Here is a 24,651-nt window from a genome sequence, read left to right as displayed (position 1 = left end):
TTCTGTGTATATCTTTGTAATTCCATGTTTGCATATGTGTTCCAGGTATAAGTTGTATGGAGAGCTTCCTCTGCTGTCTCTTCATATATCTGATGATAAACTTCGAAGCGTTCTCGAGCTGGTAGAAAGTATCCCACTGCCTGAGAGCAGACCTGCTGCACAGGGCACTGCTGCAGTAAAGGTAAGAACAGCAGGATCGTCCCTGGATTTTCCAAAATGTGGTTCCTGTCTACATTTTGTGTAGATCAGATAAATTACCTAGTGGGAATAACAAAGAAACTGTTTTGGGCAAAATCCAGGAAGAAAATGAAATTGTTTCTGCAGTTTTGCCTACACAGTTTACTGCAGGCTTCACACCTCTGAATAAATAAATTGTTGCTGTTATTACTAGAAAACAAGTTTTTATAACTTTTAATGAATAGCAGATTTTTTATAAATTGAGTAAGTTAATATGTTTTTTGCTGATGTAGCTCTTGTTTTGGTGATCTCTTCCTCAGCCAAGGCAGTCGTTCACCCCACAGCTCACTCCAAGAAGGCCTCTGAACTTAGCTGACCAACGTTCCTCTCTCATGTTCGAGTCTTGTGAGACCATCAGCATCACCTCATTGGGTAATAGCCAATAATAATTGTGCTATAGTTCCTATAACGCTGTGTGTACCTTTATTATACCAGTTGGGTCATTGTGTTTATTTTTGTTTTTGCCACCCCTCAGGATCAGAGGAAGATTTGTTTTACGATGCTCCTAGCTCTCCCATTGGCGAACGACCCTTCTTTTCAGATAATCCTGTGCCGCTGCGGTACGGAGACCTACACAAAAGAAAAAGTCTATTCAAGGAGGACACTCCAAAGAACATGACTGACTTAGTCATGAAGTTTGAAATCAGTGAGGTACAGAGAGTTCCTGTTGAACTAGGCTACAAACAATCCGTGGCAGTGGTGTTCAGTTAGTTATTCTAACCCGTGGTTTCCCTTTTCTCTCTTCATTTTCTCTTCCTCTATATCTTCTTTGTTCATCTAGTTTTCTGTTCAGTTGTGTCGTCTGTCTGGAGGTCAGGAGATCCCAGTGCTCCACTTGGACATAGAGGGTCTGGGCACTGACCTGAATCTGCGAACCTTTGACATGACCTCTAAAACCTACCTACGAGAGATCTGCCTCAAGTGTCCTGAATACATGGGTCAGTAGATGCTTGCAGGATTGTCTCTGACTGCCCTCACTTTGACTTCAGCCAGTTATGGAGACATTCCTCAGAACTTAAATTAAGCACTTGTGAATAAAAGTCAGGTGAGACTTGGCTACAGGTCTTATGTCATGTCATATGTCATGTTTTATTTGTTTGCTTCTTGTTTAGATTCTGAAGAGAAGCAGGTTCAACTGATCACCACTCTAGACAACACAGAGGTTGACCTTCTCACCCTGGAGTACATTAAAGTATGTGTGATACTATGCATCAAAATCTACTTGTTTACAGTAGTTCCACAATTGTGTATTGAATGATGATTACTTTCCAAATGGTGATACATGGCTTTCTCATTGAGGATTGTATATCTTCCCTAGGCTGATAAGAACGGCCCTGAGTTCAAGTCCGAACACAACAATACAGAGCAGCTCATCAAGGTGAGGGAAACTAATGCTTCTATGTTATACTGTCCTGCTGTATTGGAAAATGTATAGCATGTTTATGCAGGTTTCCACTATCAACTATTCAATGCTGGAAAATAATGCTAATTCAATGTTTAAAACTGAACTTATCTTATGTTCTTTATAAGAATGAAACAATGATATTTGATGCAAAAAAGCAAAGATGCCATTTTATTCTTCTTCTCTACGAGCCACTAACTTAACATTTTGTCATTGCATTCGCCATCAGGTGACCTTCTCATCCCTGGATGTCCATCTTCATACAGAGGCTCTGCTCAACACCATGAACTTCCTCAGCAACCTCCTTCCTCCATCCACTAAGAAGGAGGGAGGGCAGGAGGAGCTCCCAACGATCCCCGAGGAGGAGGAGGCAGAGGCAGAGAAGGAGGGAGAGAAGAAAGGCGAAGCTATTGTAACCAGGAAAAAAAGTAACTGACCCTAATGAACCTTCTCAGAGTTTCATTAAAGTTCACGCTCCAAAGCCGTAATTCTTCTGTCATCGCCTTTACTACATGTCTTTAAATACTCACCTCTTCTTTCTCGTTGCTTTTTTCTCACAGGTACAAAGACTTCAAAGTTTGCAGATGTGGTGAATCTACATATCAGAGCTGATCTGCGCTGTCTGAAAGTTTTCATCCGAGGACAGAAAGCCAGGATCTCTGAGATTAGTATTGAAGGTATGGTAGTGTTGATAACCCATGTGTTGCACTTGTATGCCATGAAGCTGGAAATGCAAGCAAATGCTTCCTCACTGTCTTGCTTTCTCAACCATCTAGGTCTGGTTTCTGAGATTCTGATGAAGAAAAAGGAGATGGACATTCTGGCCAACTTGAAGAGCATTGTGATCCTAGACTGTGACAAAGATGCGATTTACAAGAAGGTACAATCAGCGAGTGGCCTTCCATTAAAATTTGGAAACTGCTAATCTAGTTTAACGAAACAAAAGTCACTCTGGATAAGAATCATAGCTGACTGATGATTCTGATTCTGTTTCCTGTATGGCTCTGTTAATTTTAATTCTGCTTTCTTGTCCTGATTCACCTCTTAGGCTGTGTCTATAGCAGATAAGGAGGTGTTTTCCTTCTGCATGGTAAACTATACAAATGCAACAGAAGGAGATGCCTATCTGGACATGTCTAAAGTTGACACCTCTGTCAAACTGACTGTGGGATGCATCCAGGTTATCTTCCTCAACAAGTTTGTCTCCTCCATTCTGGTAAGAATAACACATCCCTGTCATAATCCAAGACTTTAAACACTTTGAACACCATTCAGTTCTCCTGTGTGTTCTGCACTCCAGCACCAACTCCTATTAATTTCTCTCCTACACTCTGTTGTTTTCCATGCTTTCTTACTCTCAGGCATTCATCAATAACTTCCAGGAGGCTAAAGAGGCCCTGGCAGAGGTGACAGTCCAGGCTGCGGAAAAGGCAGCGTCAGGTGTGAAGGAGCTGGCAGAACGAAGCACTCGGATCGCTCTGGACGTCCACTTCAATGCACCCGTCATCTTCCTGCCCCAGTCGTCGTCCTCCTCCAATGTCATTGTAGCTGACCTCGGTCTGCTGTCTGTCAAGAACAGCTTCACCAAGCAGCCCTTTAAAAGTGAAGCCAAGATCCCGCCTGTTGTGGATATAATGACTGTGAGACTGACCGACCTCAAGATGTACAGGTCAGAGACCAGGGAGGGAATTATAATTAAAAAAGTGATTACATGTTTACTTGCTGCAAGAAGGGTTTTTGCAAAGCTGTAAAAAATGTGATCAGTTTAGATTTTCAATAATCACACATCCTTTCAATAGTGTCTTTCATTACTCGTGTGTTGTTGCTATTTCCAGGACCACATACATAGATGAAGGTTTTCAGGGAGAAACCCAGCTGCTGAAGCCGGTCAGCCTGGACTTGGAAATCCTGAGAAATCTTTCATCCAACTGGTACCACAGCATACCTGACATAGAGATCACTGCTCATCTTAAGCCCATGAGTGTACGTTTTGTTTTGTTTAAAGTTTTTTAGATTATTTTTATTGGATGAATAATTAACTGGCCTACAGATTAGGCTCTATTGGGATGTTAGAGTTATTAGAGAGTAATTTTGTGCTTCCATCTGTCTGTCTTTGTGTGTTTTTGTCTGTTCTGACATCTGATCCCAAGATAAGTACATTATTGCAGTATTGTCAAAAAACTGTGTCTGTTCCCAACAGCTGCTGCTCTGCCAGGATGACATGATAGTGGTCCTGAGGACTCTGAGTGAGAACCTGTCAGAGAAGTCAGATGCAGACCCTCCTCCAGTTCGTCCACCCACCACTGACCCCTCCTCTGACTCTGTATCTAACAAAGAGTCACAAGGCTCTGGAACCACTGGACCAGCCAGCAGTAAGGGCTTGTGGTTACGCTTGTTTGTGTTGTTAGTTGTGGTGTTAAACATACGAAAATCAGACATAAGAACTTGATAAGCAAATGAATATGTTTTTGTTTGTCCAGAAAATGAAAATGGACCATATTTAGCTTAGAGTTTGACATGTACAGGTTTTCTAGGACCATGAAAATCTTTAAATATGATGAAAAATGTATTTTGAACCATTGTAACCCAAAACTAATAAATCTTTTAAACATGTGGTTCTGTAGGTAACACAGTAGTGACAGCTGCGGTTGTGGAGACCCAGAAAAACAACAAGCTGAAGACCACGCTCAAATTGGACTTCAAGTTCGACTCAATGACGCTGGTCTTGTATAGTCCTAATGAGAATGTGGTAATTTATACACACACAAACACACGCATTCAAGCCACGCACAAGTGATATGTGAACATATCAAATGAGGCTTATCTTGCTGTCACAGTCTAACACATTGTTTATGTCATAATGTAGATACAGATGATTGATTCACATGATGAGCAGCTGAAGTTAGCAGAGTTTACTCTGGGCACCATCTCCACCTCCCTCCACATGTTCTCCGACAGCTCCATGAAGGCCTCAGTTCGACTAGCTGCCTGCCTCCTTGATGACAAGAGACCCAGAATCAAGATGGTCACCCCAAGGTACTACAGGTGCACACACGCACACAGACAAATTCATATATTTATCGTTACAGATGCACACCTTGATGTACACACATTCAGATGTGCATCATCTATGCACATCCAGGGAGAGATGTGTATTTTTGTACACCTGCCTATTAAACCATGAAAAATGGCAACACCCAAATTGATCCCACAATGGTAAAGATATACAAACCAGCAATATACAGTATGCTAGCTCAAATAACAATATGTCCGGCTTGATTGATGAAATATTCTCGTGGTCTGTCCTCAGATGCTGATGTAGCTCATGTAAAGAGTGTGAGTGTGATCTTACTTAATGACTGGAAGATGTAAAAGTTGTAATAGTAAGAAAAGGGGAAGAGCTGTCCCGCTATGTATCATAATTATCATGTCTAAAAATATCATGTAGAGCAAATGTTCTCTGCTGGAGGTGATATTATAATAATCACCACTCATTCTCACCACCACTCTCTCAGTCCCTCTTTCATGTCAGCATTTGTCTCTGACCGTCTGTGACATTTACTGTATACATATGTCTCACTTTGTCCTCTCCTTTACATCCCTCCTGTCAATAACCTTAACCCCCTTGAACTACGTCTTTTCCAGGATGGTGGCAATGCGTCCTGGTGCAGAACAGAACACAATGGTGGAGGTAAACTACCGTCAAGGCCATGATGGCACCACTCTGGACACAGTGGTACAGGATGTGTACCTGTGTGCCAGCATGGACTTCCTGCTCACTGTGGCAGATATCTTCCTCAAAGCCACTCAGCATGGTTTTACTCAAGTGCCACAACCCAAGAGCAGTTCAGGAGCAGGAGATAAAAAGAACATGAACTCCTCCGTCACATCTAAGGAGTCAGGTGAGTTACCCAAATCAGTTTTTATTTAGTTAGATGACTTTTTTGTGTCTTTGGTAACACAATGGGTCATATATACTTGTACATTGTACCCTGTTGTCTTCTGGCCTGAACTGATGTTTTCCTCTGATACTCTCTGCCACTGTCAGCTGCAGCTCCAGCCGTGGTGTCAAAGACAGAGATGAATGTTCTGGTGCGTAACCCAGAGATTGTGTTTGTGGCCGACCTGACGCGTGCTGACGCCCCGGCCCTGGTGATGACCACACAGTGTGAACTAGTGATGAAAAGCGGTGCAGAGGGATCACAGATGACTGCCGGTATCAAGGACCTCAAGGTTTGTATTGTTACTGTAAAGAAAATGATTAAAGAATTATAAAGTTAAATAGCATGCTTCAATAACCAATATAAAATTACTGTTGGTTGTTATTTTAGGTTGTGGCGTGTCCCTTCTTGAGAGAGAAGAGGAAAAACAACGTGACCACAGTGCTGCAACCTTGTCAGGTGTTCTTCCAGAGTACTCAAGACTCCCCAACATCCCCTCAGGCTATGGAGGTCTCCATCAATGCTCTTACTCTGAAGGTAGTTTTTTAAAATTATTATTACATGTTCTGACACCAGGAATTAAATCCGTGAAATAAATGGGATCAACTTGATTGCCTTGTATACATGATGCATATACAAAAAATGATGATCAGTCAACTTTTATCTCTTACCCAGGTATCTCCAATCATCATCAACACAGTGATCACCATACAGTCAGCACTGACACCCACAGCAGAGACCCCCGAGGAGCTGGATAGTCCTGTTCCTGTGGACCTGTGGGAGAAACGGGGTTGGAAGGAGCTCAAACTCTGGTTCCTAGAAGAGGATGGTGATGAAGACACTGCATCACTGGCCCCGTTGATACCACAGGGAGAGTCACTACAGGTATTTAGCTGCATTGTGACTTATTGTGATACATGATTGCAAGCTATAGTATCGTGCTAATTGTGATTTGTTTTGAAGTTTTTATTTGATCAATTTTGGTCTCTTTTATATTACACATCATAGATTTCTTTTTAAGTGGCATTTTATTCTAACTGCATATAAAAGTTATTCCAGTTTGATACATAAGAACATAATGTGTAAATTAATTGGCTATTCATTGCTGCAGGTGATCATCAAATCCATCTGTCTGACTCTGGAGGCTGGAGTGGGACACCGCACTATACCCATGCTTCTGGCCAAGTCCTCCTTCCATGGAGATGTGAAAAACTGGTCCACACTTATCAATTTACACAGCGAGCTCAACCTGGAGGTAACAGACGCAAGCTCTACATTTAATTGCTAAACTTGATCTCAGAACCATTCATTGTAAAATAGCAATGGACAATGTTTGACTTTCTGTGTTTTTGATATTGTTGTTGTCTTTTTGCCTTGTACTGGGTTTTGCCTTTAGGTTCACTATTACAATGAGATGATGGGAGTGTGGGAACCACTGCTGGAGCCCTTAGAAGATGATACAAGAGATGGTTTCAGACCGTGGACACTGGAACTGAAGGTACTCATGTATTGTTCATAAACATACACACACACACACACATACACAGTTTACTCACAGATGTACTCACACTTATTACTCTCCTCTACCCAGATGAAGAAGAAACCAATGAAGTACACAGGTTTGTCAGATGAAGTGGATTACAATGTCCCAGACTATAAGACAGTCATTGTCATCAGCAGTAAAGACCAGCTCAACATTACCCTCTCCAAATGTGGACTGGCCATGTTGGGTAACCTGGGCACGGTAAGAGAAGAGCTTTAATCATTTGACCAAGAAGTCTAAGGATGGACAGTTGTCTATAACAGTCATGTTTTCATTCTTTCCAGGCATTTGCAGAGGCTGCTAAACAGACAGCTGAATCTTTCCAGAAGGATGAAGCTCCGTTTGTAGTGAAGAACCGCCTGGGCCTGCCAGTGTCAGTCCGCCACAGTGAGATGTTCTGTCCCATCGGCCAGCAGAGCACCAACCTCACTGTTACACTGCAGGATGGGGAAACCCTTGGGATGGACTATTCAACCACAACGGACTCTGACCAGTTCTCAGCCATGATCTCTTTGAGTGGAAAGGACTACTACATACAGCCTGGTAAGTCAACCTGCATTCACAGTTATACTGTATATGCACATGAAAGTTAGTCATTAGCTGTTGCAATATCACAATTACACATTACTGCCAACCGCCTACAGTATACTCAGTTTCTGTTTTTGAGTTGGTGTCTCTCTTGAACCCATATGCTTTAAGATCCACACTGATGCACTACATTTCGAGCCAAGAGAAAGATATTATAGTAATGTTACAGAGCTTGCTTAGACCTTGTGTTTAGGGTTGCATGGAGAAATTAAAATTCACCTGGAAGGAAAGATAAATTCTTTTAGTTCTATTTAATACGTGCTGTAGTGGGGCAATTCAGCCTCTTGTGGCTTAAATGGGTATTACAACAAAAAGCACCTAAAAAAATTATCCTGGCAAATGTTTTCCACACAAACACAGAAGAGAAAACGGTTTAGATCATACTTAGGACTTTGTCTTTTTAAGATTGTATAAAAACTACTTATTATCTTCTCTGACGAATGTCATCATCCATGTCCTCATCTAGCTCTTGTTGCTCTTCATCATTAAACTAAATATGAATATAAAGAAAGAAAGAAAGACAGAAATAAAACACTTAGAGTTGAATGCATATGAACTGCTCTTATCACCCTTATCCTCCAGCTCCAATGGGCCACACCTCAGCCAGTGTGATCCCCCTGATTAAGGTGGGCAGAGGAATGTACAGTGTAATGCACAAAGACTCAGGAGTCACTCGTTTCCTGGTTTGCCAGATTTACTCTGTGGAGGGCAGCAAGTACATCAAGATCCGCTCTCCTTTCCAGGTACTTCACTTATTATCCTGTACATGTTTTTTTTACATATTTCAAAGGGGATTGTATTGATATAAATTACATCCTCCCTTCAAGATGCAGTAATCCTCTCATCCTTTAAGCTAATTAAATATGTATTAATGTCATTTAGCTAGGCGGTTGATTCTTTTCAGATTAAAGGATGATAAGCAGAAGTCCCAAGAGGTTTCTCTTGTACGTCTTCTATGTATTAAAGATTAAATCTGAAATACAGGGAAGAAATCTCTAAGTCCAAGTCTTTCTCTCATTTCATGCAGATCATCAATCATTTCTCAATCCCATTCAAAGTTTTTGAAGGAACAACGTGTCTGGGTACATCTCTTCCTACTGAGGAGTTCTGTGTGCCTCTGGATTCATATAGGTGAGGACGAACACATAAACACACATCTTTAGCAGTCTCCTTTTTTGTCTCATTTTCTCTTTGTCACGAAACATGGTACACACCTCCCTTCACCACATCTCTCTGCTGCCCTCCTCAGGTCCGAGTTGAGTCTTCAGCCAATAACAGAGGATGACGCTGACAGTCAGGCTGAGCAGTTTGAATGCTCAGAGGGCTTCAGTTACGAGGACGTCAGCAACCAGCAGCCCGGGACACACCTCCAGCAGACCTGCCGTCGCCGTGGAAATGAGGGTGGTGTGCTGATGGTCAACATCGTGCCAGTAAAAGATGCAGTGACATTCAAACACACCGGAGATGTTGGGGAGAACTTTGATGTGCCCTTTGTATTGCACCTGTGGCCTTCGATTCTGCTTCGCAACCTGCTGCCTTACCCCATCTCCTACAAACTGAAGGTAGGGTGTGTCGGGTAATCAACTATGTTGTTAATTAAAAAGGAACATATGGGTTTCAGCGCATTACAATATACAAATTGCGAGTAGTTTAAGGCATTTTATTGGTGTATTCCAGTGTCAGTTGTTTTTGTTTGAGACTTGAGAGTTGAGAGCGCTAAAATTTGCAGTGCCAATAAATTAATTTCACAGCATCCAAGTAAGCTTTTACCACAGCTTGTAAATGCATTGCTTTTTTGAGATGGCTGCATTGCAGACAGAAAACAAGTCTAAGAAAATGCTATGCATTGAGAAATGAAAATGGTCCATCATAATCCCTACACACTTTGAAAATCTAAAGACATGCAAAGTGCAGAGTCCACAGGATGACTTATAAGCTAAGGATCTTGCCAAACTCTGATAATCCAGATTCACTGTTGTACTCAGTGTCTCTCTCTACCTGCTGCTCAACAGGACAGTGGAGTCGCTTCCCCTGAGGCCACTCTGAACCCTGGCCACTCTGCCCAGCTTCACACTGCAGTCATCAACCAATCAAAACTTGATCTCTGCCTACTGAACTACTTGGCTCAGGACTGGTCCTCTGAGTACAGGTTTGACCTGTTGATATTTTACTTTACATCATTCTTGTGTACTTGTTGTCTCCTTATTCTGAGTATATTGGTCGTAAGTAGCAACTGAGAAATCAACTGTTTTTATAGGAGGGCCATCTTTAAATAGATATATATCTATAAATCATCCTTATTATATAAAGGAGAAATACAAACTTACACTCGCCTTCTGCAATTACATTTCTAATCGGAATAAACAAATTATTGTGTATTACAGTCTCAAAAGTGACCAGGAAGAAATCACCTTCATAGTGTTCCAGTCTCTAAGAGAGGACGACGAAGACGATGGTGAAGGGTCTGAGCGGAAGAGGGCTGAGCTGGACATTGCAGTGCATGTTAAATATGACAAGGGACAAACAGAGGTTGCTATCCATTCTCCATATTGGATGCTGAACAAGACAGGCAGGTTGCTGCAGTACAAGGCCGATGATATCCACCGTAAACACCCTCTGGATTATGACATGCCCCTGCTGTTCTCCTTCAAGCCCCGATACTTCCTGAAAAACAATAAGGTAAGACAGTTTATGATCTCTGGTATTACAACAAAATTAGCAAATTTGTAGAACCCGACCAACATATCAGTTGCCAGATATTATTGGCAGATATTGGCTTCTTACATCGGTATTGGTATATTCATTGTCAAGAGATTGTGATGCAGCTAACGATGCTTTGGATAATTTCTAATTATTAAATTCCCAGTGAAATTAACTGTTTCTATGATATCACTGAAGACAGTCAAGTTTATTGTTAAACTGTAAAATACCCTCCTACCGTTAAATATCTTTGCCACAAGTGTTTGATAACCACATATAAGAGACCACTGTAAAAAAAATATGTGTATACTGACAGAATTTTTCACTCACTATTATCGGTATTGGCATCAGCCCCAAAGTATCGAGTATCGTTTGGGCTGTACAGATTCTGTATGCTGAAGTGTTAAAGATTCCTACTAAACTAGAAGATTCAATGCAAAGGAACATCAGAAGGATACTAGAAAATAATTTGCAGGCTCAATAAATAAGTTAATGAATTAGTAAAAGAAATTCTATTACTTTTATTAAAGTAAGAAACTAAGTAGTTCACTCATGTACATGCCTCTATGCCAAACTGAGTAGAACTTCTAGTGCTACTAGTGCTGTAGCTTTGAGGCCAAGTTGAAATTGGTGTCTTTCTTTGTTTGAATACAGTACACAATTCAAATGGGTATTCTAAATATCCATACCCATAACTTGTTGTTGTAATTTCATATTTTATATAAATGTGATTCTATTCCTCCCTCAGGTCCGTCTTTTGATCTCAGACAGTGATCTCTCTGATGATTTCTCCCTGGACACAGTTGGAAGCCATGGAGATGTCAAATGTAAAGGCCGATACAAAGATTACCTGGTGAGATTCCTCCAAAGAGTTTGATATTTAAACGTAAATTAATTCAGACATACTCTCACTTTAAATTATTTTTTGTTTAACCAAAGCAGGTTTTGTTATTGTGGTTTTGTTCACTGTCATCTGTGTATTTGTGTGACGTCTGTCTGATCTCAGGTTGGTGTGAAGATTGACGCGAGCAGTTTCAGTCTGACCCGCATCGTGAGTTTTGTGCCGTTTTACATGCTGGTCAACAGAACCAAGAACACAGTCTTCATATGTGAAGAGGGGCAAGACAACTGGACAGAGTCTCAGCCAGAACAGGTCAGAGCCAAAAAACGGTTGCTTCCTTGCACATGCATCTTTTTTTCACCCAAATACTACTATTTTTACAGCCAGTGAATTATACTTAAATGCTATAATCATACACTGTCATGGCAGCAACAAATGAATAGTCAATTTACCTGACAGTCGGATCACTTGACTCTCACTAATATTATTTTTTGGAGATATTCACAGCTTTAACCTTCTGAAATTGTTAAAATGTTATAAATCAAATAAAGTCAGATTTTTTTATGCTGTCAGAATCGGCAAGACACTATCTAAACTTTTTTTCAAATGCTGAATGATTAATTGTGTGCAATTTTCAGATGAAACCTTTACCGTAAAGTGTAAGAATTTTTTTTTGTTTGTTCCACATTTAGTCAGCTGTTCCCTTCTGGCCTGAGAACGACACCAAACGGCTAAAGATCAAAGTAGAAGGCTGTTTATTGCCTCCTCAGACTATTGACTTCACACGACAAGAAAAATGCTTATTGCTGCAACTGGACGACTCTGTAAGTAGACACACATACAAAGATAAGTGTTTTACCTTCATGTTAACTAGTTTATTTAACAACCTGTACAATGAGCTTGTTTCTGTCTGTGATAAAAGTTCAGATATGTGTCGTCCTGATCAAATGTACTACCATTGGTTTCAGAGCATTGGAGAAACCCTTATACTATATTCCAGTGTGTAGACTGTGATTTGTTTCCTTCCTGCAGGTGGGTGGGATCATTGTAGACGTGAACCTGTCAGAACACTCAGCCACGATCCAATTCTCTGAGTACCACGACGGCGCGGCTCCATTCCTCATTATCAACCACACAAAAGACCAGATTCTGCAGTTCCATCAGAGGTGAGAGAACAGAACCGAGAGGGAAACCATTAAGGGTGGGGTGTATTTGCAAAAAGGCTGGGAATGCCAAGGAGAAAGGAGAGAATTGAAAATATTAAACATGATGGGGATGATGTGTGTCATGATAGGTCAACAGAGTAGTTAGGTAGGGGCCTCAATAAAATGAATGAGACACAGGACAGATGGAGACAGGAAGTTGATGAGAAAAGGGATAAGATGTAGTTAAAGTATTTGCTGAGGATGGACTGGCACAACATGGACGTAAACAAACCGTTTGTTGGAAATTCTGTTTACTTCGAACCTGTTATTTTCCATTCAGTAAGTTCAGTGTTAGTTGAACTCAGTGTAAATGTTGTCTGTGAATGTGCTTTCAAAGAGCTCAATTTGAATTATGTTGTGGAGATGCCACACTTGCCTTAAGATGGAGAAGTACAAAACCAAGCGTAGTGCTGTGCCGTTCGTTCACCTTCTGTTTTTTATTTTAGGTATTCTGCTTATTTCTATAAGCTGTTTATTTTATGTGACTCACTTTGTTAACAGCAGGTTTTAATTTAGCCATCAAAGTAGGATCTCTTCATGCACAACATTAACATTTGTTTCCATTGATTCATTGATATGGATTTTGCATATTTGTTGAATGACGATACTCTTTTCTCTTGTTGCAGAAGCCTTAAACATTTCGATAACTAACAGTGTTTGTTTTTGCTGACAGCCATTTATGTTTTTGTGTTGTGGGTCATGCAGCGCCCGGACAGAAACCACGTGGGTGGCTGACCAGCTGCTCGACCTCTCCTTCTCAGTGGAGGAGGACAGGTAGAAAAATGTGAAAACTCTTCTGACACACTCTGAACTCAGGGAGGAAAGAATTAGATCAATTAGAGAGAAGAAAAAAAGACTCTGAAAGTGCTGCATTAATTTTGTTGCTGTCATTCTTTATGTAGGTGCCAAATAACATATTGAGGGGGAATGAAGGAAGTTGAGTTGCCAGATTTCTCATATTGAGGATAATGTAGACTGTTATAACAATTTACGTATAGTGTGGGAACGTAGTGCCCTTACTGTAATACAGCGAGCTAAACACATCCACTGAAGGTTGAGGACAGCAGTTGTCCTGAGATTTTTTTTTTTCACAAGAAGCAATTGTGAAGCTTTAAAAACAATAGTGGACGACAAATTCAATTATAGTGATAATACATTTAAAAAAATTTAAAAATAGATTTCATAAAAGTGACAAAAGCTCAACAGTTTAGTGTGCAATTGAGAGTAGTAACATGAAAACTAGTCAAAACAAAGTAGCTTTCTATTTTCTGTCATGCCAGAAAAAAAACAGAGTATATATAAATACACTTAGGGCTCACAGGAGTAAAAGTAAAGCGTCAAATACATGTAGAATACACAGTTATTTACAATGTGTTATGAGCAACACATTAGCATTAGGTACTTTAGTTTGTTTAACGGTTATCTTTATTGAGGAAGGAAGTTGTGGATGACACCTGGTGGAAAAAATCAAGTACAGCATGAAATCACAAAAAAGATCCAAATGTTTTTCAGTTTTTCAGTTTACAGTTTACGAGGCCTGCAAGAGGGCAGAAACACAGAAATGATGCAGCAGGGAAAAATAAATGAATGAAATGAAAACGGTCACTTCAGTGTGACAGCACACTTGAATTCAGAGTGTGTTCAGATCAAGAGTGCAGGTAAAGATAAGTAGAAGACGACTGATTCAGCTCTGATTCTGGTTTGTCTGTGTAATCTGCTCCGTACCCTTACCAATGAGAAATTAGTTATTTACAGGCATTGACAGAAACTCTATCATATGATATCATTATATCATATTGTGTTGTACTCATTGCGCCATGTATCATGAGCCACTTATATATTTCAAAACTTTGTCACTCCATTTCCTAAATAATTTATTTATAAAGAACCAACTATATCTACCTCTTATTGATCTGCTGGAAATGAACACTGATCAAAAATCTTTCAGGACCATTTCAGTACAGTAAAAGGAGCAGGTTAGACATCTAAACCAATGTACTCATTTATTACTATTTTCCTTTGATCTATTATCAAGTGTTAAATCATCTTTACTTGTAGAAACACTAGTTTTGAATGCTGCTGACTGGATGGGATTCTGCCGGTGGAATCACACCTCCTGCTTCTTCCAGTCGTTCTGTTGCGTTGTATCCTCTTGTTTTTCATCTCCATCCGTAGATTATGGCTTCTTTCATTTTCTTGTGTCCGCTTTGTCTCGTCCGAATCGAGATCGGTATCAAAGTGAATATGCATATCTCAAAGTTAACTCTCAGGGAGAGATATTGGGGGAAATGTTGGTGTTTGTTGTCGTTGTGTCATATTTCTGTCTGTTTATAGGAACTGTTTGTGTCAAACAGGTACTTTGGATTGGATGCTTGTCATGGCGGTACATTCTTGGTGGCTGGGCTCTGTTATATCGTCCTCTGTTTTACTGTTACACTGTACAGCCGTCTGTCATTATCCGCTTCCTGTCATCTCAAATCTGTCGAATACTACTTCTTGTCTTTTAGTAGTGCTAAGTGATTTTTCTGATACATACAGTATGTGTGTGTTTGGTTGGGTTTCATGTGTCTGCAGCTCACAGAAGGAGGCAGAGCAGGAGGAGCTGGAGGCTGGGAAAGCTGTGCACTACACCTGGACTGAACCTACTGGGTCCCGAGAGCTTTGCTGGAAATGTGGTGCTTACAGTGGGAAGCTGAAGAGTGAGGAGGTACTGTACTGTACCAGAGATACACCTTAACTTCTCACCTTTTCAAGAGTAAAGGGGCCTCTGACTTTGTATTTCTTGCTAATAGCAGTAATCAGTCTGCTTTTAGCATTGAAACAAATAAAGCTAAATTTGTTACACATAGACTGTGTAGATATCACACTCAGAACTTTTACTTGCTCAAGTAACACAGATGTTCTTCATTAATGAAGCCCTGAAGTAAACAAACAAAACACACTGTGTTTTCAATTAAAATCCGTGATAGTAATGCGCTAATGTAGTAAATAAAGTAATAAAATAATATATATGAGTCTCACTTTTTAAAGTTTAGTTACATATTTTTAAGGAGAGGCCAATGAGATGAATGCCGAATTGTGCAGTGTTTTTTGAGTAAGAATGAGTTTTAAAAACTCTGTAGACATAGAGTTGGCTTCATTCATCAGTTCTTCTAGTAAATAGTAGTCTTTTGCCTGTAATGATATTAAATGTCGACACATTTTAACCTTTATTGAGTTTTAGATATAAACAACATAAAACATAAATTGTTAGATGAAATAATGAGTTGTTTATTCAAACAGTATGTGTGTTTGTCTGTTCTGCATCTTCAGGACTTGCGGGCGGACATGAACAATGAGGGAAAACTGTTTGTAATCTCCTTTTATGAAGGTAAAGTTCAAGGAGCTTCAAATTCAATGCCCAGATCATGTAAATGCATTTGTAATTTTGTTGTTCACAGTCTTATATTCACTTAAGATGGTCGTCACAATTGCGAGTTCATTGTTAGTGCAAGAGTGTTGTCATGTACCAAGAACTCAATGGCTACGACTGTCAAAACCAACACAAAAAGACAAAAAGGTGCTATATTGATCACAGGATTCAGGTGTAAACTAACGTTCATCTTTGATGAGATAAATCAGGAATCACTGAATCGCTACCAGTTGAAGAGACACAGTGTTGTAACTGATCCAGACTTCTGGGGGGAAGGGATACCAATAATTTTTCTCTGGAGATAAATAAAGTCTTCAATCTGTATGATTTGGATTTCTTGTTGATCCAAAGGTCTCCAGCGTGTTGTGCTGTTCACTCAGGAGCAGCGTATCTACAAGCTGCTCTGTGAGAGCGAGAAGGCACAGTTGGCTGAACAGGAAATAATCCTGTCACTACAGAACATGGGAGTGTCTCTCATCAACAACAGCAGCAGTCAGGAGGTCTCCTTCATTGGGATTACAAGGTAGATCACCAGCAACATAAACATGTGCACACATCTACGCATGAAGTAAAAAGCACAAAAACTGGCCAAGCTCAAGCATATTCATGACATGAACATGTCATGACATGAACATGTCACGAATATGGCTCAATATTGTGTGTAAATTACAAGTCAACCTACTGTTCTGAACACTAGAACTAGATCTTAATTTTATACAGCCGAGATTAAGTTACTGTGCTGCTGAATATGTTGTCTCTTCTCATACCTTCCCTAAACTCAACATCAGTGAGTGAGTCTGCAAAGAAAAAGGGCCACAGCAACAGAATTTCATTTGTTTTATGATTTGCAAGGGCTGTGTTAAATGTTTGCGACTGTAGTATAACAAAGAAGCAATAACTTTTTACCTATACATCATGTCGTCTTTTATTAGACTGCAGTGAAATGGATTTTTGTATGTTTGCCCACTCCTGATTAATCCTGCAGCTACTATAACATATCATGATTTTACATCCCATGTGTTTCTCTTTTCTTGTCATAGCTCTGATGTGGTGTGGGAATTAAAGCCGAAGAAGAAGAGTCGATGGAAGACTATGAGCACTAAAGACGCTGAGATGCTGGAGGACAAATTTAAAGAGTACATTGAATCTGGACCCGTGGACAACGCCATCGTCGACCTGGAGAACAACATGCAGGTTTGAGACTAAATACTGTTTATTCACCTTTCTTGATTTTAACTACTAATACGGTATTAATCAAATTTAAAAATGGTACAAATGAAGCTGTCTATTTCATGTTACCAATGTAGGCTGTATTCTTGAATTTAAAAAGTTTCTGCTCCAAGTGGTTTATTGATTGTTGATTGATTGATTGTGTGGTGTTGTCTTCCAAGGTGTGCTTTACTCCCAATGGCTTGGACATGCGGATGCTTCAGCCGTGTGATGCTCCTCTCAGGAGGCACTTCCTGCCTGGGGTAAAGGTTGAGTACAGCGTCTCACCCCGACAGAGCGCCTACCGTGTCCAAATCCACCGCATTCAGGTGAAAAGAAGTTGAAAAAAACAAAACAAAAAAGAAACCACAACATCTTCTTTCTGGCAGAAGAATATCAGTCTAGTAGCAGCAGTCCTTAGTTGCCTCTTTTTCCTTCCACAGATCCAGAATCAGCTGCCAGGAGCCATCTTCCCCTACGTTTTTTACCCCGTAAAACTGCCAAAATCTATCACCATGGACGCAGGTCTGTACATGTCCTGTATAATTTAGTATCATGTGATGTCAATTTGCGATATATCAGACAGTAATATGGTTTTATTTGAATTTTTCTACAGAACCCAAACCACTAACTGATATCAGCATTGTTACCAGAACAGCAGGGCACTCTGATATATCTCGCATCAAGTAAGTGATTCTTTCTTTTTGTGATGTACTGTACTGTATTTTTGTTCTGTGAATTGGTTTTTACTGCCTTCAGTAGGCAGGAGTCATACTTCAGTTCTGATTCTGATCTGCCCTCTACAATCCAATTGGCCTGAAAACCAGTTGTGCTTAAAATTGCTTTTTATTTTAGCCACATTCTGGCCTCCATTTTCTGCTCTTCTCAGTTTTGCTCCCAAATGCTGATGGGAATGTCTTGTCTGCCTCAGGTACTTCAAGGTGTTGATTCAGGAGATGGATCTGAAGCTCGATCTGGGCTTCCTGTACGCCATCCTGGACCTGTTCACACCTGAGAATGCCAGCATCATGAGCTCAGAACAGGGGGTCAGACAATCACATATTGAAACGCAGCTTACGATGCATCAATATAATCTTTATCTACTTGAAGTGTCATTGAGATCCAGTCTGACATTAATGCTTCTGCATATTTGTGCCCAACTTTAGGTGGAACTGTTTGAGAAGGACATGGAGTATATGATGACAGAATTAAACAATGTCTCTGCTGCTGACAACTCTCCTATCAGCCTGTATGAGTACTTCCACATCTCCCCCATCAAGGTTTGTACAGAAAAAAAGATGATAAACAAATATTAAGCAGCAATCTTCTTAATTTAGTTGAAACAAAACAAGCATGAACAGCATCAAAATCTGTTCACAAGACACATTAAATGGCACATGTTTAAACCAAAAACAGCCATGTTTAGTCATGTTTTTGTTTTTGCAGCTGCACCTGAGTTTCTCTCTGAGTACCGGAGGAGAAGACGGCCTGAAAGAGAAGAGAGACACAGAGCTCATTCCTGTCCAGTCACTCAACCTGCTGCTGAAGAGCATCGGTGCAACACTCACTGATGTGCAGGACGTTGTCTTCAAGTACGAACACATGTGAAGGCCCAAACAGGCAACACATAAATCGCAATCGGCAGCATTCATTCATGGTTGTGTGACTATGTTTGTTTCAGGATTCCCTGCTGCTTAACTGATTCTGTCATTTATTTCAGACTGGCCTTCTTTGAGTTGACCTTCCAGTTTTGTACCACTCAGCAGCTACAGTGGGAGGTCGTCAAACATTATTCCAAGCAGGTAACACACATGGACACATGGACAATGACACTGCAGAAGTGGCCAGTAGAGTATTTTTCATGTGTCATCCATTCATGAATGAAAAAAAAAGCAGAATTATACCAAAACCAATCAAGTGCTGGCTACAAGTTGACTTACCGGCGTCTGCATGTGCATATTTCAGGCTATCAAACAGATGTATGTGCTGGTGCTCGGCCTGGATGTACTTGGAAATCCTTTTGGACTGATCAGAGGACTGTCAGAGGGGGTGGAGGCTTTCTTTTATGAGCCTTATCAGGTAGGAATGGAATACTCAGTTTAGGGTGAATATTGAATATGTAAGATTTGTATTTTGGGAAAATATCAGCATTAGGTTTATGTTAATATCAACATCAGTGTGGCTGCTTAAAGCCCCGATAGTGCAGTCAGTGTCTTTATGTTTTCTTTGTGTTTGTGTGACTGTTATCTGTGGTTTTCCAGGGAGCCATCCAGGGGCCTGAGGAGTTTGTTGAAGGAATGGCTCTTGGGGTGAAGGCTCTGGTGGGAGGAGCTGTAGGTAAGCACATGGCGGAAATGATATCTCTTCACACGTGAGAAACCTGAATCTGATTGCTGTGGTATATAGATACATACACTCGTAGCAGTCCAATTTGACTTGCTATTTTTCTTTGTTTGGGCTGGTTTTCCCTCATGACTAATCACAGGGCATTCAGAGCACCTGTGCCCTATTTCGGCCCTTTTTTGTTTCTGGGCTGCCCACATCTTTAGTGAGGAAACTTTGTTTTTTTGGGAACCCTTTAAAACCCAGGCCCCTTTGCACCTTCAGTTTACTATTTTATTTCCCTGGGGCCTGTAGAAGAGGCATTTATTTATTATACCCAAAAAAGCATTTTTTTTTATTATATCCAAAGGAGGCATTTGTTCATTTATGGGTTTATTGTCCTAGTAGTGGACATTGGGCATTCCCCTAGTTATGTTTTTTATGTAGGTTGGGCTGGTCTGCAGGCAATTTACAGCCAGTACTGCGTCACACTTAGTTCTGGCTTTTCTTGGGTTTTATTTTAATGATGTCATGTTTTACATTCAGAACTGTGTTATTCATGAGACCTAAAATCTCTCCCTCCACATTAGGTATGGGACATAAAAGTTTCATGTCACATTTATCTTGGCCCAAAAAACTGTGATGTGATGTGCTTTTTAGATTAATTTGCCTTGTCATGGGAACAGAAGATGAACAGAGGCATAAAAACAGTTTTTCCCACAAACACTTAAATAAATAGACATATTTTAAAAAATAACTATAAAGGCTCTTATCTGCCTTCCAGGGGGAATAGCAGGTGCAGCCTCCAGGATCACAGGTGCCATGGCAAAGGGTGTTGCTGCCATAACGATGGACGAGGAATACCAGCAGAAGAGACGAGAGACTATGAACAAACAACCCAGCGGCCTGAGAGAGGGGCTTACCAGGGGTGGAAAGGGATTAGTGTCTGTATGTACACAAGCTTGTGTTCAAGTGTAAGAATGCAAAGTAATGACCTAAAGTAAATTGTCTGCAGCTTCTTGGTAATATTCTTGTGTTTTGCCTTTGTCAGGGATTTGTCAGTGGGATCACAGGGATTGTTACCAAACCCATTAAAGGTATGTTGAATTGGACCATAAAATCATACTGATGATTAGTGCTGACATTTAGTATGCGCTTGTACTGATACAGCTAATAATGTAACTATTTAATTGTGTGTCCAGCCTTGTGGTGATGTCTGATGTGTTATTTTGCAGGAGCCCAGAAGGAGGGTGCAGCAGGCTTTTTTAAAGGTGTTGGCAAAGGTCTGGTTGGCGCAGTAGCCAGACCTACAGGAGGCATTATTGACATGGCCAGTAGTACTTTTCAAGGGATCAAGAGGTATGTGATCACATGGATGTGCTGCAGTGTTGATGCGATTACCACATCAGTGTATGTACAGATGAGAAATGTTTATGTTGAAGGTGTACGCTCAATGTCTAGCCTCATAACAGTTAGTTTTTTGCTTTTTGCCAGTTTACTTTCTTTAAAATCTTTATGAAAAATAGAAATTCCACTAAAATCCCAAAAAAACCAGATGTGTCTCATTCAACCAGTATAGAAAGACCTTTTGGCATTGATTTCGACTCAATCGGACAAATGACCTGGGAGCTATTGAAAAAATCGGCCGATGTTTTCATGAAAAATTGTGACTTTTCTTTAAAATATTAATGAAAAATACAAATTCCACTTGGCAAATCAGTACACAAATAAGGTAACAAGTAAGGTTTGTCTTGTGTCATTTTTAGGGCAGCGGAGACTTCACAAGATATTGAATCTCTCCGTCCTCCACGCTTCATCCACGAGGATGGTGTCATACGACCATATAAGGAGAAGGAAGGCCTCGGCAGTCAGATGCTCCAGGTAGGACAAAAATCTCTGCATTATCAACTCAGTGACGATATTTTTAGTTTTTCAGTTAACTAAGTTCAGGGAAAACTCGCATTCACTTTAATGCGACTGAACCACCTTGCAGTGAGTTACATGATTCACCCATTATGCACTTTTGCCAGTTTTAGTTGAGCTTTGTGTTAATGCGTGTTCGAGCACAGGAAAACCTCTTTATTTTTACCATCCTCCCTTCAGTCTGCTTTATTTTAATTATCGTTAAGCTTTTTATGTTTCAGCAATTTTATAGGCCTTTCCTGTTTATAGATCCTTAGAAAAAAGTAGCTCAATTATCAGTGATTCAGTCAGGAGATAAAGGGGAACACATTTACAGCCTGAGTAGAGAGAAATGTAAGAACACCCACAGTTCCAAAGAAAAGATGTTTGCTGAGACATTTAGTGTTAATATGGGTGTTTTCACTCACTCAGTAGTTTATGTATTTTAATGCAGCAGTAATTCTGTGCAATGTAGCTACCTCATGTTGGTAGACTAAGCTACATCTGGATGCAAATTAATTTGTTAAGGTTTTAGCAAAAATAGCATTGCAATGCAGCCCTTTGGCTAAACATACTGTTGATTAGCACCTTACCCTTGATGTGGTTCAGGGCCAGTTTGTCAGGAGCACGGGTTTCTCATGTTCATAGATTTAAGTGTAGCTTCAAAGTGTTTCAGTTCTGCTTCATTTAAGCTTTAAACTGTGGGTCACTTTTTCTGTGATGATGTTATCTAGCTGTCGAGCTGGATGGAGTGGGTTGACGTTTCTGCTTATGAGTCTCAGGTCAGAGCTACACCATTTGGCTAGACTATAGTAAAGATGTCATGTGTAGGATTCCCCCCTATAATTTAGGTGACAAATTAAAGTGTCTTAATTACTGTAGGTGTTGAGCCACAGGTTCAGTGCTCATTGAAGTGATGAACACCACTGGTCCCAAAGATATTCCCTTGTGGTGTTTTGATGAGCACCTTCCAAGGCATCGCTCAAATATCTTTGAGCGATGCCACTGTATGTCACTGTAGGGTTTGATGAGAATGAAAATGATGTGGAGCAAATGCTACAGTGACCTCTCGTGCTCTGTGCTGAAGCATCTGACGTCATCATGTTTCTCCCCTGTTTTATTCAGGCTTTACCTTTTAATTTGTCACCGAACCTTATCAGCAGCTTTAGACCTCGGCTACTGTAGGTTTGTGTTTGTAGTGTTAGTGAACGATGGCAAGAATTATACAAATACACATCACAGTGCCACATTTCGTGCTTGTGTTTTATGGTGTTGTTGTAGCTTGTTAAATAGGATTCAAACATTGTAATAGAACTTCATTGAATTTATATTTTGGGTTTAAATATAGCAAATTGACAATCTGAAATCTTTAGACAAAATTAAACTTACAACAGAATGAAAACCATATTTTTGGGTCCACCAGTGCGCTTTATGGAGGACTGAACCTGGCAAAATCAAAAATAGAAAAGAAGTAAGTAAATAGCTCCATAAATAAGAAAATAGTTAATTTAGTGCACCAAAAGATAAATGTAGGCATTCATTAATTTATAAAAAATGAACATAAATTGATATCTGTGTTTAATTTGCTTCTGTATTCAAGTAGCTTTCTGTTACTTTGCCTATTTATTCACTTTCCCATTTGTTTTATCAATTAATTTTTAAATCTATGTATTTATGTATTTACGTATTTATCTATGTATTATCCTGCAAAATGCAAAGGGAAAATAATGCAGAAATAAATACAGGAATAAAAACATTAATAAATACATTTTAAAATAGATAAATAAAAAAATTAAATGAAATGTAAATAAATAGGGGCGATAATGCAATAAATAAATCCATACGCAAATCAAAACAGAAATATCAATTATGGCACATTTTATGAATTAATGGTCACGTAGTGTAGAGATTTGAAGGACCAAGTTGTTGTAACTCTTCTGCTGATGCAGTCAGATTAAAATTAACTTATACTTCCTTGATTAAACTTAAACCATCACTGACTTCACTCCACACAACACGTTGAGCCTCTCAGGGGTAGAAACAGGCTTTCTGGTTCTCTCTCTGCTCTGACCTTGACTCTTCTCTCTTGTCATGTCCACAGAGAAGATTGGCCTACATTGAATGGAGTAGAAGGGGCTCAGAGGATGAGGGTGATGAGGAAAAGTGACACCTGTAGTGTAGCGTTGGTGTTCTGTTTGTAGTCTGTGTTGGAGCCTCACGTCTGTTAGTTAGGAGTTCACTCACTTTTGAAGGATTCAGCAAACAAAAGAAAGGCGTCTGAGTAGTTTAAGAAATGTTTTTATGTATTTCAATAACTTAATGTGTTTTTTCTTTATTTTGTGAGTGTCTTACTTTATTTTTTTTAACTTCATCACTCCTGTGTTAGACTTTACTCTTTCTTTCATCATTTTTCTCGCCACAAAAGAAATATTTCTTCTCATTGTATAGATTTTCATTCATTGTTGAAAAATCCTCATATTCATGAAGCTTTTTTGTTTGATTTATCATTCTGTCATTCACTGCCACTATTCCCTGTCCTCTTGTTCTCAATAAAATGTTCACATCTAATCGTCTCTCTGCCATTGTCTTTGTTTCATCCCATCTTTCCTCACCTCCCACAACATTTTCCAGTTTCATCGGAGTGAAGTGTAAAATGCTTTTCGATAGAAATTGTCATGAAACATCTGAGCGTTCATTTTGATTTTTAGTCTTGTTTGTTTAAATATTATAATATAATAATATACTCTGTCTCTCCCCTCAGAAAATTGAAAATGGACGTTTTGCCAAGTACAGATACTTTGCTCATGCCAAGGTCAATGACTCTGACTTCCTGATGATCACCAAGAGGTGGGTGTTTGAGACGATCAGCACATTTTGTTTTCCTATCATGTTCTCAAAGACTCCTGCATACCTGAACTCAGTGTATCCCAGATCTAACCCTCGTTGTGTCGTTTCTTTTCCAGGGGAATATTTTTTGTGACCAAAGGCACATTTGGCCAGCTGACCTGTGAATGGCAGTATCTGTTTGAAGAGTTCACCAAGGAGCCGATGATTGTAGAGAACCGCCGACTTCGCATTGAGGCCAAGGTACGAGAAATCTTTCATTTATAATCCAGATCAGAAGATACCTTTTAACCATCAGAAGACTGTTTTTAAATAATTATTTAGCAGATCATTGCACTAAATGTTCTGTCTTGTGTACTGCAGGAGAGAGTAAAGTCGGTCTTCCATGCCAAGGAGTTTGGGAAGATCATAAACTTCAGAACTCCTGAGATAGCCAAGGTAAGTTGACGATTCAGACTAAAAGATGTCCCTGTTTAAATGCTTTATATTCTGAGTTGTCTAAGAA

General features: G+C 39.9%; 1 protein-coding gene across 1 annotated transcript in view; it reads left to right on the top strand.

Moving 5' to 3' along the window:
- The window catches only part of vps13a (vacuolar protein sorting 13 homolog A), a 36,749-nt gene that overhangs the window by 10,708 nt on the left and 1,390 nt on the right, over positions 1–24,651 (top strand). The window contains exons 23-75 of the mRNA XM_073467135.1: positions 46–181; positions 498–609; positions 713–888; positions 1,019–1,175; positions 1,350–1,429; positions 1,556–1,615; positions 1,869–2,067; positions 2,200–2,316; positions 2,416–2,519; positions 2,688–2,855; positions 3,001–3,308; positions 3,475–3,622; positions 3,840–4,011; positions 4,264–4,388; positions 4,506–4,675; positions 5,285–5,541; positions 5,688–5,872; positions 5,971–6,117; positions 6,256–6,465; positions 6,692–6,835; positions 6,977–7,078; positions 7,172–7,324; positions 7,408–7,666; positions 8,294–8,454; positions 8,739–8,842; positions 8,961–9,273; positions 9,724–9,860; positions 10,096–10,390; positions 11,160–11,264; positions 11,418–11,564; positions 11,945–12,076; positions 12,285–12,418; positions 13,163–13,231; positions 15,032–15,164; positions 15,770–15,827; positions 16,221–16,392; positions 16,910–17,063; positions 17,261–17,407; positions 17,522–17,603; positions 17,695–17,764; positions 18,010–18,124; positions 18,245–18,358; positions 18,525–18,670; positions 18,799–18,880; positions 19,044–19,157; positions 19,340–19,415; positions 20,185–20,348; positions 20,452–20,497; positions 20,636–20,759; positions 21,167–21,281; positions 24,064–24,149; positions 24,266–24,389; positions 24,510–24,584. Of these exons, the coding sequence (XP_073323236.1) occupies positions 46–181; positions 498–609; positions 713–888; positions 1,019–1,175; positions 1,350–1,429; positions 1,556–1,615; positions 1,869–2,067; positions 2,200–2,316; positions 2,416–2,519; positions 2,688–2,855; positions 3,001–3,308; positions 3,475–3,622; positions 3,840–4,011; positions 4,264–4,388; positions 4,506–4,675; positions 5,285–5,541; positions 5,688–5,872; positions 5,971–6,117; positions 6,256–6,465; positions 6,692–6,835; positions 6,977–7,078; positions 7,172–7,324; positions 7,408–7,666; positions 8,294–8,454; positions 8,739–8,842; positions 8,961–9,273; positions 9,724–9,860; positions 10,096–10,390; positions 11,160–11,264; positions 11,418–11,564; positions 11,945–12,076; positions 12,285–12,418; positions 13,163–13,231; positions 15,032–15,164; positions 15,770–15,827; positions 16,221–16,392; positions 16,910–17,063; positions 17,261–17,407; positions 17,522–17,603; positions 17,695–17,764; positions 18,010–18,124; positions 18,245–18,358; positions 18,525–18,670; positions 18,799–18,880; positions 19,044–19,157; positions 19,340–19,415; positions 20,185–20,348; positions 20,452–20,497; positions 20,636–20,759; positions 21,167–21,281; positions 24,064–24,149; positions 24,266–24,389; positions 24,510–24,584 (7,483 nt within the window). The remainder of the gene's footprint in view (positions 1–45; positions 182–497; positions 610–712; positions 889–1,018; positions 1,176–1,349; positions 1,430–1,555; positions 1,616–1,868; positions 2,068–2,199; positions 2,317–2,415; positions 2,520–2,687; positions 2,856–3,000; positions 3,309–3,474; positions 3,623–3,839; positions 4,012–4,263; positions 4,389–4,505; positions 4,676–5,284; positions 5,542–5,687; positions 5,873–5,970; positions 6,118–6,255; positions 6,466–6,691; positions 6,836–6,976; positions 7,079–7,171; positions 7,325–7,407; positions 7,667–8,293; positions 8,455–8,738; positions 8,843–8,960; positions 9,274–9,723; positions 9,861–10,095; positions 10,391–11,159; positions 11,265–11,417; positions 11,565–11,944; positions 12,077–12,284; positions 12,419–13,162; positions 13,232–15,031; positions 15,165–15,769; positions 15,828–16,220; positions 16,393–16,909; positions 17,064–17,260; positions 17,408–17,521; positions 17,604–17,694; positions 17,765–18,009; positions 18,125–18,244; positions 18,359–18,524; positions 18,671–18,798; positions 18,881–19,043; positions 19,158–19,339; positions 19,416–20,184; positions 20,349–20,451; positions 20,498–20,635; positions 20,760–21,166; positions 21,282–24,063; positions 24,150–24,265; positions 24,390–24,509; positions 24,585–24,651) is intronic.

Source organism: Pagrus major, chromosome 5 (genome assembly GCF_040436345.1).
Source record: "Pagrus major chromosome 5, Pma_NU_1.0".
Taxonomy (NCBI): Eukaryota; Metazoa; Chordata; class Actinopteri; order Spariformes; family Sparidae; genus Pagrus; species Pagrus major.
This window is presented reverse-complemented; position numbering and strand designations above follow the sequence as displayed.